General features: G+C 36.8%; 1 protein-coding gene across 2 annotated transcripts; it reads left to right on the forward strand.

The window, feature by feature from the left end:
- The first annotated feature begins 4,730 nt into the window (after positions 1 to 4,730).
- ODAM (odontogenic, ameloblast associated) lies at positions 4,731 to 12,127 on the forward strand. Of its 2 annotated transcripts, XM_070790977.1 has the most exons (10): positions 4,731 to 4,831; positions 4,920 to 4,961; positions 5,470 to 5,517; positions 6,056 to 6,289; positions 6,727 to 6,771; positions 8,700 to 8,804; positions 9,646 to 9,693; positions 10,506 to 10,581; positions 11,604 to 11,758; positions 11,999 to 12,127. In XM_070790977.1, the coding sequence occupies exons 1-10, from the start codon at positions 4,781 to 4,783 to the stop codon at positions 12,026 to 12,028; spliced, it is 834 nt and encodes a 277-aa protein (XP_070647078.1). In that variant the 5' UTR covers positions 4,731 to 4,780; the 3' UTR covers positions 12,029 to 12,127. The 2 variants fall into 2 exon arrangements, with proteins under 2 accessions (XP_070647078.1, XP_070647079.1); XM_070790978.1 differs by lacking the exon at positions 9,646 to 9,693.
- The last annotated feature ends 689 nt before the right edge of the window (positions 12,128 to 12,816 follow it).

The following is a 12,816-nucleotide window of genomic DNA, read 5'->3' on the forward strand; positions in this document are numbered from 1 at the left end:
CTGTAAGATTTTGGACTTCCCTGGTGATCCAGTGGTAAAGAATATGCCTGTCAATGCAGGGAACACAGGTTGGATCCCTGGTCCAAGAAGAGTCCACATGCCCCAGGGCAATTTAGTTTGTGCGCCGCTACTGCTGAAGCCCGTGTGCCTTGAGCCTGTGCTCCACAGCAAAGAGAAGCCACCGCATGAGAAGCCCACACACCACCATGAAGAGTAGCCCCTGCTCTCTGAGACTAGAGAAAGCCCACGCGCAGCAACGAAGACCCAGTGTGGCCAAAAACAAAATAAATAAAATTTTCCTTTTTAAAAATGACTAGAGCTATAAGGTTTTGATTAAAATGGACATATTTGTTTCTGGGAGGTTACAGAACAGAAACCAGGTTCGGGCCAAACTCTCATGATGGAGAGTTCAAACAGAACAAATAGATACAGGTTTCTGTATTCAGAAAGAGAGCAGAGGACACGACTAAATACTATAGAGGTTCAGTAGAAAAAGAAAGCAGTTCAAGTCAGGAGCCAAAAGAAGTGATTTTCAGAGAAAGTAGATGCTGATTATGCCCAGACCAGCATGGGCTGCATTGCAGGGCTGTGCTTCCACTGCACGATCTGTAAGCCCCAATGCAGGGAATCCCAGGCAGTAGCCATTCTGTAGCCCGAGCTTCACTGTGGGCTGGCTTCTCAATTACTCTGAAACTCATGGGTCCTTTTGTGAGAGGAAGAAGTGTGGGTTATTTTTCTTACCATCTATTCCTGAACAAAACTGCTCCCAGAAATTATAGTTGTAATTCACATGCACATATCTACCAATCTTAAATATAATAAAATTAGACTCATATAATCAAGCCGGGGCCACAGTGGACATGTAATCCTCACTATCCAGTAGTGTATTACTGATCAGAAGGAGGTATTTAGTAAAGTCTCATATCATATAAAAGTAAACATGAGATGATAGAAGAGGTTCGATTAAGAGCTTGCTTATTCTCTGTATTTACTACACAATTCAATTATCTTGAAATAATTGTTAGCATCACAAAACCTACTGCCTTCATTGAGATGAAACTTATTGTTCAAGTCTGGCAGTATATGAAAATTTTCACTTTTATCACTTATTATTTTTATCTGCTAATTATCTTTGGAATCGTGCTCTGTCTCTCTCTTCTCTGTTAGACAGCTTGATGCTTTAGAAAGGCTGCTTGGTTAAGAATCAAAAGACCTGAAAAGTAGCCACAACTGTGGTACGTTTTTGACAGTGGAAGAGAGAGTAATTTATGTGAAGGCAGAAATAATTTCTGTTCTATTAATACTAATTTCTCAGTGTCTGGCAAGGACACAAACTATAGCAGGTGCACAATGAGTATCTGTCATATGAAAAATGAAAGGAAGAAGTCACTGAACCTTCTGTAGCTCAGCTTTCTCAATGAAACGTGGCAGTGATATATCTGTCCTGCCTACCTTGATGCCTAAATAGAAGTTCCTGGGAAAATATAATTCATAAGCAAGAAATTTATTTTTATTATAAGCAGTGCTAAAATTCAAATTTAATTCTCCTGATCCATAGAATCTACTTCATAATGGTTCCCATAAGCTTCTTAACTGATTTTCAGAATAGCTCAACAACAAAAGCAGAGATAGTATTTCAGAATGGCTAACTTAAAAGCCATTGTTGTTTCTGATTCATCATTTATGTTACAGGAAGAAAAGATACGGACAATTTCAATGGTACATAATCCAACAGTCAAATGTACTTGGCGATGATATGTGTTTTTGTACTTTTATTTGAATAAAGGGATGTCTGGTGTTCTGGTAATTGAACTAAAACAAAATAATGAAGTCACAGTGACACTACCTGGTCCAGGATTTCCTCATCTTCAGCTTCCTCTGCTTAATGTCCCTGCACCTGGGTGAGAGAAACAGACACAGACACTATTCATACTACAATGTTTTCAGAATTAAACTAGAGCCCCTGGCTACCTTCCTTCCTACTCAGAGGCAACTTTCCTCTGGTGACTTAGGAATTGAAAGCTATCACACAGGAGGGCACAGCCTTACCTTTCTCCCAATTCAACTTGCTGTGTAACTGGAGAGTTTCAACTGCTTTTCTTTAAAATATTCAAGTAATGGAAAAATAAAGCAAAAATAAAACAGTAACAGAAATCTCCTCCCAACTAATTTCAGATTTAAGAAATGCAGTTAGGCAAAACTGTTCATCATCAGGGTAATAGTGTTCACATTGACTCTATTTTGGCTCTGTAATACAGGTGACACTAGCGGTAAGGAACCCTCTGCCAATGCAGGAGGCAAAAGAGATGAGGGTTCTATCCCTGAGTCAGGAAGATCCCCTGGAGGAGGAAATGGCGACCCATTCCAGTATTCTTGCCTGGAAAACTCCATGGTCAGAGGAGCCTGGAGGGCTACAGTCTACAGGGCCACAAAGAGTTGGACACGACTGATCACACATGCACATACAACATAGGTCCTAACTTTCTCCATGTTTAGCTCTGACAACTTGCCGGCTCAGTTGTGGGGTTAGCTGCCTAAGACCCTGTTCAATGGATGCAATAGTGAATCTCAGGAGATTGAGAGCTTATGGTTTAGTAAATTCAATTTGACAATATTCAGAACAAACTAAGGTCAAATCATTGTAAATATATCATCAGGCAATTTAGAACCATCAACCTAATTCACCCATTCAGCCAGTCTACTGGTCCAGGTAACAATTGGCTAAGTTATAGAACCACTTGGCTCTAGTAAGATCTGCATCAACATCTGGGGTGGTCCAGCTATTTAGCTAACCTAAAAAGATAACTCTTCTAAATCTTAGGAAGGTTCCTGTCTAATTGATATAAATACAATCCTTGTAGAATCTTCTCTCCTTTAGTGAAGAGGGGTCTTGTTGTCTTTATTTATTTTTGTCCCTATAGTTTTTTTTGGCTAGATAACAAATGGAATGATCATTTTAGTGTTAATGAGTCATTCAAGTTCTAAGGGTCTCTTTCTACTAAGAAAGCCAAATTCATTGAAAAGCAATAAATTTGTTTTCTACATGGTAAGGCTTCCATTAGTTTTCAAGGTTAAATTAGTTAAAGAACTCTTGCACAATGGAAATTCACTGTTAATATATTATCACATTTGTGATCCTAACTATTCATTAGAGCAGGGTCAATATTAACAACAAAGGAAAATAAGACAAACACAAAATTTGCTTTATGAAGAAAATATAAATAACAATGAGTGCAGAAAGTAATAGTTGTATTTTGAATATTAAAATCATATTTAGCAACAAGAAATGTTTTAAAACACAAAATATTCACTTTCCATCATTTCTAAAATGTAGGCAATTATGCTTCATATTTATTAAATTATGTAATCCCAAGCAGCATATATCCAAAAAACATATGTCATAGATTCACAGAGGTTTAGCAATCTTTTTAAGGATTTTATTATTAGCTAGAAGGAGATACACTGGTGTTTTCAAGATTGAACCTAAATAGCTCATTTTTACCCAGTCCAGAATTTAATAATCAAAGAATCTTTACCTCTCCTAAACAGATTTTGAATTTTTTTTCTTTTAGATCTAGTCCTTTGTTTAAAAATTTTGTATTTTACCCTTGAAATAGAACTAATCACTCAATAATCCTTGAATAAAATCTTTTAAAGTTACTCTATTAAGGTGTCCATTTTAAGGATGGTAAAAGAAGGAGCAGAGAAAAATTATTATTCTGGGAAAATTAGTCATAACCAAAGCAAAAGCCAGGAATGATCACAGGGAAAATTTTCTAAGGATAATTTAACGACATTACTAAAACTGTGGGAATCCATATAACACCTAGATGATTAGGAAGGGGGTTATTAGCTAAGCCATTGTCTGAAACCCACTGAATCACCGGTCCTTTTGAACAATGATTGGTCCCCCTTTTCTAATGACGGGACTTTAAAATTTAGGAGAAGCTCCAAGCAGCAGACTTGAAGGATTAAAAAGGACACAAGCCTTCAATGAGTCTAGATTTCTCTTCATAAGTAAAGGAGTGAGGTAAGACATCAAATCTTTGCTTTCATAATTTTATAAACACAAATCAGTCAGTTCTGCAGGACAAACTACCAAGATGACTCTAAATGCTTGTGCAGGACAATCATTTGAACTATAGCAAGAGTTTTTGCATCTGGAGGACAAGAGGTAATATATTTCCACAGATTATACTATAAATCAATATTACAGCTTAGTTTTATAACCTCTTTCTTTGAATTAGAAAATTTTGACTCAGTTGCTTTATTTTAATATATTTTAATGTTATTAAAATTTTACCTAGAAACTTCCTGGTACTGAACTGCTATTGTCAGATCTTTACTGTAGTACTCTTACCACATTAAATAGACAATAAAATTGTTTTCATAATTAAGACCGAGTTCATTGACCTCCGCCATGGACCTAAACAACCATTCCCTACGATGTAGAACAGTACAAGAAATGAGTCCTTCTTGCTCATAAATTCCAACTAGATCATATGCTACTAAATGAGTCATTTAGGGAAAGCTAAAAGGACAAGCAAACAATTTTGGTTTTTTAAAAAAACTGCTCTGAGAAAAAGGATGAATTCTGTTACAGATACTTATAAATGTACTTTTTAATTTTAAATCCTAAGACATAGGTAAATACTGCGGAATTCACCCAACTACACTTCTGATTGAACAATACTGGCTAATTATGTTATCATGATTTTTACATAGACAGTCTTTTTACAGCTAAGTTTCACAATGTATTTTCTAGATATTTCATCTGAAAATGAGAACTCTAATTCTTCTCGGCATACTGGGAGCCACAATGTCAGCCCCCGTGAGTGATTTCATGATAAAATTGAGATCATTGTGTGAAACCCATAACAAATCCCTCTTTCACTGTTTCTATTTTTTTGTTTGTTTAGCTTATTCCACAGCACCTTATGTCTGCAAGCAACAGCAATGAGGTTAGTTTAAATATTTAAAACAGTATCCCCAGTTACAGCAGGACGATAAAAGCCTTCTTGTTGATTTATCCTGCAGTTCTACCCACTAACTGTAGCCAAATGCATTCCCAATGTTTATGTTTGTTTTGCATATGAGGTTGTTTCTAGAATACTACTTTGCCTCCCTTATTTGATTGCAAATTCTTTAAAGGCAGAAGCAGATTCTTGTATACCTTTTTGCTCTAATAACACTTAACAGGGTGGATATAGGTGTTTAAGAGCATAAAATGACTGACTATACCACTGGAATGGGGTACAGCTGTGCAATCTCGCACACAGCAGAGGAGAGGTAATTAAATCCTAACCTCTAATCACCATGATTTAGTTCAAGCTTAGTGAGAAAACATCTCACCTCTAACAGGAACTGAGTTGTACAGTATTTGACTGTACAGAATTTGTAGTAAATTTTATTCTAAATAGTTTTAACATGTGTAGTAATCTTGTTTTCATATTATCTTTCCTTTCCTAGTTGCTTCTGAATCTTAATAATGCTCAGCTTCGACCACTACAGCTTCAGGTATCCCTACCCCAATAATTATTTCAAGAATATTTCCTACCGCTCTTTTCTTGTGGCACTTAGTAGGAGAACAAAATGTTTTCTGATTCTATTTCTGAAATCTTAACTTTTAAAGTTACTAATTTTTCACATATGTTTTAATTTCCATTTATTCGAAGGCCGAAGTAAAAGCTGTAATCAAATGAACATTTTCAGGCACAAATGCTCTCAACTATGAGATAGTTAAATTAATCATTTTATGAAAAGTCATACACAGCTAATAGGTAAATATATCTATGTATTGAAACCAGTCTGGCAACTGCCGACTCTGTACCATTTATCCACCTCATTCATATTTGTCATCACAATCATTGGGAATTTACCACTGTTCATGCTATTTGCCTGATTCATAATGTGCCAAGATGCTGTCCTTTTTTATAATGCAGCAATAGAATATGGAAACTGTTTTACATTTGCTTCTTTCTCACTCAGGACTGACTTTTAATTCTTTTCTAAATGAAAGAGAAATGCTTCCTTTCTGTCTCTTGTGTCTTCCCAGGGCCCATTTAATTCATGGATTCCTCCTTTCCCTGGAATTCTACAACAGCAGCAGCAGAACCAAGTTCCAGGACTCTCCCCATTCTCTTTATCAACTCGCGAGTGGTTTGCTGGACTGGTCCCAAATCAGATATTCGTCCCAGGACAGGTCAGTTTTGCCCAAGGAACCCAGGCAGGACAGCTGGACCCCTCACAGCCTCAGACGCCACAGCAGACCCAACGGGGCCCTAAGAATGTAAGTCCAGCCTCGTCTAACTAAAGGAAATATAATGCACATGGTTTGTGAAAATGAATATGAATCAGTTTTGAAATAAGACAAGCATTTCCTGAGCAAGAATTGCTTCTCTAATGTGTTTCTACCATCACTGGAAGTACTTCCTTGTACTTCTGATTTTTGACATGAAAAATGCCATATAAATCAGCTCTTCCAGGATCACAGTCATGAATTGAAAGTGTGAAAACATATCTTGGACAGGATAATTAGGGAAATTTCATCTTCAATAAAAGGATGATTTGTATTAGTGCTGGTACATATAGTAGATGATCTTTTTTCATGCTAGAAAAAAAAGTGCTGCTAATATACATTTTACATTTATATGCTTAGGTCTAAAGAAATCAGCGCTGGAATTTTAAAAAGTCAAGCGTAACTTTTTCATAATTCCTTTTTGGCAGGTTATGCCCTCTGTGTTCTTCAAAATGCCTCAAGAGCAAGCACAGGTAAGTGAAAGGAAGGCCACCACTCCTGCACAGAGATGGCTGCATACTCTCTACATTGAACATTTTCTTCTATATTTGTAGCTCTGACTCCTATGGCAGGGCTATAAAGTTCATGCAATGCTATTACTGTCTGGGTACTACCCCTGCTGGGCTCTGCAGCAGTTTGTTAATGTTAGGCTCACTAAACAGCTTTAAAAGAAAGGCAAGCTGGGAGTCTCCAGGACCCCAGAGTTACCAGGACATGGCTGTGTTGGGAGTTATGGAACTCACTAAGCCTTAGGTTGTGTTCTCTTTCCACCAAAAATGCTAGCATTTGATAACAACTCTGGAGAAATACCATAGATTGACTTTGGCCAACCCTAAATTTTGGTTCAGAGAAAGATGCATTAATCTGATGAAATATCATATGATGTAGAGAGAGGTTTTTTTGAGTTATGCTCTAAACATTTCCAGGTTCTTGGATATTTTCAGTTTAACTCCATATTACAGTCAAATTGTGGTGATTTCCATTAAATAGCAGAATCTTTAAAGAAAAGAAAGCAAATTAGTAAAACATTAACATAGAAAACCCTCTCAGTGTTAATATAATAGCCTGCATTCAAAGAAATATGAATATGGATAGATTATATTATTCACCAGAAGAATGTTGACAATTTTGTAAAAAGTTAGACACCTGGCTTTAGTGCAATAATTATGTAATTTTGTCCACTCCTATTATAAAACAAACATTACCTCTAGACATTATCTCATTCTGTTTCATACCAGTTAGAGAATTAGATACCTGACAAGTAGAATTACTTCATTTTAGGATCAAAAAACTAAGTCTTTATGAGATTAAGTTCCCAATTCTAATGAAAATAAATAGCTGAGTCAGAATCTAATTCTCCACCCTTCCTTTAACCACTAAATCAGTGACTCATTGTTATGGCTTTGCATTAGAATCTCTGGTGATAACATTGAAAATTACAGACACCTGGACCCTGCCCACACCTCATGAATCAAAACCCCATGAGGAGATCTTAAATATGACTATCTGTTAAAATGTTCAACTGGTGCTTTTGACTCTTAGTCAGAGTTAAAAGCCACTGGCTGGATGGCATCACTGACTCGATGGACGTGAGTCTCAGTGAACTCCGGGAGCTGGTGATGGACAGGGAGGCCTGGCATGCTGCGATTCATGGGGTCGCAAAGAGTCGGACACGACTGAGCGACTGATCTGATCTGATCTGATACAAAATATATACCTCTTCTCGAACCATAGTTACTGTTTTTCTTAACTCGTTTCCATTAAGCGCTCTTATTAAATAACAGGAGACAAAACTCTATAGATATACAATGATCACAATTTTCTATAAACACATATACAAACACACAGACTTAAGTGGAAACCAATACATGATGATGTGAGTGGTAAAACTGCAGGTGCTCCTATTTTTTTCCTCGTCTATTTCTAGATTTTCCAAATATCTTATAATGCACCTGGGTTGTTTCAATAAAATGACAATTACTAAAGGCAATGCATTTCTGAACAATTCATTCATCACGGTAGAGTGTCTAATACCACATCCTGCAGAATGAAGAGTCAAAAAATATATATGGAAAATGCTGCATAGGCTATCTTCTTAGATATTTGCAAAGTAATTTATATATAAAGCTTATATATAAAGTTCCAGGTACCCTTTTAAGAAGTCTGTTATTAGTTGAATTCACCACTTCCTAATGTGTTTGACCAAGCAACCTTAAAACAAAGCCCAGTGTCCTGTGCAATACACGTTTTTTCTAAAGTTTGGGAAGGACTGCTTTATGTGTTCTTTTGTTCACAAAATCGCTAAAGACAAATCAGCTTTAAAACAATATTGATAATAGAATTTTTTTAAAGCCTGCACTGATCTGAAGGAAGCTCTTCTGTACTTTTCTATTTACAATAGATGCTTCAGTACTACCCAGTTTACATGTTCCTACCCTGGGAACAGCCTCAACAAACAGTCGCACAGTCACCGCCGCAAACAAGAGAGCAGCTATTTGAGGAGCAGGTACTACAAGCGTTTGATTTTAATTTAACTAGTTCCATCTAAGGATAAAGAAGAAAAGGTAAATTTTAAAAGAGAATATCTGATTTATACCTAGTGCAAAAACTCAATGGCTTGAACTGATGGTCATCAAAGGATATACTGCTTTCTTTTAACATAACACTAATTTGGAAATATACTCCAAGATTGAATTTTGAAAGAATTGTTGCTGTTGTTTAGTGGCTAAGTCGTGTCCAACTCTTTTGCAACCCCATTGACTGTAACATGCCAGGCTCCTCTGTCCATGGGATTTCCCAAGCAAGAATACTGGAGTGGGTTGCCATTTCCTTCTCCAAGGGATCTTCCCAACCCAGAGATTGAACCCACGGTTTCCTGCATTAGCAGGCAGATTCTTTACCACTGAGTCAGGTGGAAAGCAATGAGATACAATTAAGTAATGTAATACTGAGTCTTGTGGACCTTCAGTAAAATAGTAAACTTTTAATATAAATTTAGATGGCTCATACATAACTAGATTACTTTTAGTTAGAGTGCAAATTAGATTTTTAATTTATCATCACTTAAAACTTATCAAATCAATTACAGAAAACTGAAAATTATGCTTCAAATGACTCGTAGTAGTACTTCCAATTAAGTCATACTAATTTAAAGAGAGAGTTTTAACCTAGAAATCATATGCTGTTAAAAGGATGGTTGGTAATTTAACAATTATTTTTACCACCTAGAACATATAAATTTTCAAAAAAAGTATTAGTACAATATAATATACATATATTTTAATAATTTATCACTGCATTTGACAAAAACCATAAGTGATCTAACACATTTTTTTAAATTCTAACAGATGCCATTCTATACTGAATTTGGATATATTCCACAACAAGTAGAACCTGTAAGTAAATGTATTTTTCATTAAAAAAAGAAAAACTAACTTTTGAAACTACTTGCTAAGTAAACTATTAAATCTACCAGTGACCTTTAGTCAGAAACCCACCAGGCACACACCACTAGTTGGACAAAATTGGATTTATCCACTCACTGCAGCAGGGGAGGACACACACCATGAGGAACTGTGGAGGGTCTTAACAGAAGGGTTGGAATGACTTCTCACAGGGTCTGGTCTTGTGTCAGGTGATTTGGGGGAGAGTTCAAGTAGTCACATTACTTTTGATTGGGAGTTCTCAAGAACTGGGCTTCCCTGGTGGCTCAGATGGTAAAGAATCTCAAGTCTGGGGGTAGTTCTATGACTGGGTAACTTAATGGAGTGAGACAAAGACCATGATCGATAAAAAAACAGAAATTCTTCAGATTATCCAGGACCTAAGGATGCCTGATATTTTCATGCCTTGCACAGGGACCTTGCTGTGGGCAAGATTACCAAGTGCTGTTTTTTTGATTGCACTTCGTCATGTTCAGAAGTGATCTTGCCTGATATTGGTATTCTGTAGGATTGTTAGGGTACAACAGGAAACACCAGCGTCCAGCAGAGAATGTCAGGCCAGCTCCTGCAAACACTGCAGCAGAGCTATCGTGTTAGGCCAGTTTCTCAGTGTCAGGAGTTGCTTTTCTCTTTCTCAAAACCAAACTATGATTTTTGTTTTTAAGAAACTAATTGAAGTTGAGAAGGGTAAAACTGCCTTAGGTGCAAGATAAATGTTTTAAGGATTATTAATTTATACCATTTTAAACTTTGCAACTTTTAAGGTTATGCCAGTAGAACAGCAGCAACCAGTCTTTGATCCCTTCCTAGGCACAGCTCCTGAAATTGCTGCGATGGTAAGTTTCCTTACCACACTTTGATAGTTCCTGGAAATCAGCAACTGACAGCCTACAGCTCCTTCCACTATTGTGCATTTTAATGATACTGTTATTATTATTCCATCAACAATTATTACTCCTTCACCCTGTAATCTTTTGCCACACAAGATTCAATTCACTCAGTTCATCAAATATTTACTGTGGAGCTAATACATGCCAGATACTCTCCATCAGTTCAGTTCAGTTCAGTCGCTCAGTCATGTCCGACTCTTTGAGACCCCATGAATTGCAGCACATCAGGCCTCCCCGTCCATCACCAACTCCCGGAGTTCACTCAGACTCACATCCATGGAGTCAGTGATGCCGTCCAGCCATCTCATCCTCTGGCGTCCCCTTCTCCTCTTGCCCCCAATCCCTCCCAGCATCAGAGTCTTTTCCAATGAGTCAACTCTTCGCATGAGGTGGCCAAAGTACTGGAGTTTCAGCTTTAGCATCATTCCTTCCAAAGAAATCCCAGGGCTGATCTCCTTCAGAATGGACTGGTTGAATCTCCTTGCAGTCCAAGGGACTCTCAAGAGTCTTCTCCAACACTACAGTTCAAAAGCATGAATTCTTCGGCGCTCAGCTTTCTTCACAGTCCAATTCTCACATCCATACATGACCACAGGAAAAACCATAGCCTTGACTAGACAGACCTTTGTTGGCAAAGTAATGTCTCTGCTTTTGAATATGCTATTCAGGTTGGTCATAACTTTCCTTCCAAGGAGTAAGCATCTTTTAATTTCATGGCTGCAGTCACCATCTGCAGTGATTTTGGAGCCCAGGTACACTCATTTAAAGTCAGGTATTAAAAGACATCCGTGTTTATTGGCATATATGCATACTCTTTCTAAAGGATAGATTTTAGTCCAGAAAACTAATAAAGTATTTATCTCTCAAATAAAATCCTTGCTTTACATCTTAATCCTACTGCTTTATATTCTTCCCAATTTTGACCTTGTGTTTGAACTTGTAATCACTTTTCTTTCTCACCCTTATAGCCAGCAGAAGTGTCACCATATTTACAAAAAGAAATGATAAATTTTCAGCACACCAATGCAGGAATTTTCATTCCTTCAACTTCACAAAAACCCAGCACAACAATTTTTTTTACTTCTGCTGTGGACCCAATTATTACCAGAGAGCTAACGGAAAAGAAGGTAAAGTAATCAAAGATTCTTTTTATGAAAGAAATGGGTCTCTAAATAGAAAGTATAAAAATAAAGTTCATGCTTGATTTATAGGACTTAGTTATGTAAATCATGACAAAGTTAAGATATAGTAGAATATATGGTCTTAACCTTGAATAAGAAGACCAATAATTTCTTTCAGATAATCAATCAGAATCTAATTTAATTTTTATTTAATAAAAGCTTCTTATGCATATTTTTTCTCACTAGGCCAAGACTGATAGCCTGAAGGAACCATAAGATGTTGTCCTAATCATTCAGTGTTTAGGGTAGGTATTTGCCAAGAGGTATGCCTTACGTTCCATGACATATCCTAAATTAAAAGAAAAAAATTGTAAGAATAACTAAAGGTATATACCAAAATGAAAAAAAAAAAAAAAAAAAAACGTTAATGCTTATATATTCCTACAAAGCTAACAATAATTATGAGCAATTTTACTAGCAAATTTTTTAGTCAAAATAAATTTTTGAGGATCGTGTCTGTCTACGCCATAAACTTTTCATAAACTCTGAGAACACAAATAGCAAATATACTAGGTCCATGTTACAGACATTCTACATACAGTAAAAGCAAAGTGCTATGCTGTGCTGAGTTGCTCAGCCATGCCCAACACTTTGCAACCCCATGGACTGTAGGCCACCAGGCTGCTCTGTCCATGGGGATTCTCCAGGCAAGAATACTGGAGCAGGTTGCCATGCCCTCCTCCAGGAGATCTTCCCAACCCAGGGATCATATCTGGGTCTCCTACACTGCAAACAAAATCTTTACCATCTGAGCAACCAGTGAAGCTCATATACAAAGTCAGTTCCCCCAAATCACCACTTCACTTTGCAAGCTAAAAGTAATGCTAATACATCTGTGTTAGTTTGGAGTGAAATAAACTCTCAAAGTAATTTTTTTTTAAATGCATAATCACATGGAAATTTAAAATTCCATGAGTTTTATATTAACTATTACTTTAATTGATTACCTGTCCTAATGAGTTTCACTGGCTATGAGGCTAGTGGGTGTTTGATAGAAGGGCAGG

The sequence above is a fragment of the Bos indicus genome, chromosome 6 (assembly GCF_029378745.1).
Source record: "Bos indicus isolate NIAB-ARS_2022 breed Sahiwal x Tharparkar chromosome 6, NIAB-ARS_B.indTharparkar_mat_pri_1.0, whole genome shotgun sequence".
Taxonomy (NCBI): Eukaryota; Metazoa; Chordata; class Mammalia; order Artiodactyla; family Bovidae; genus Bos; species Bos indicus.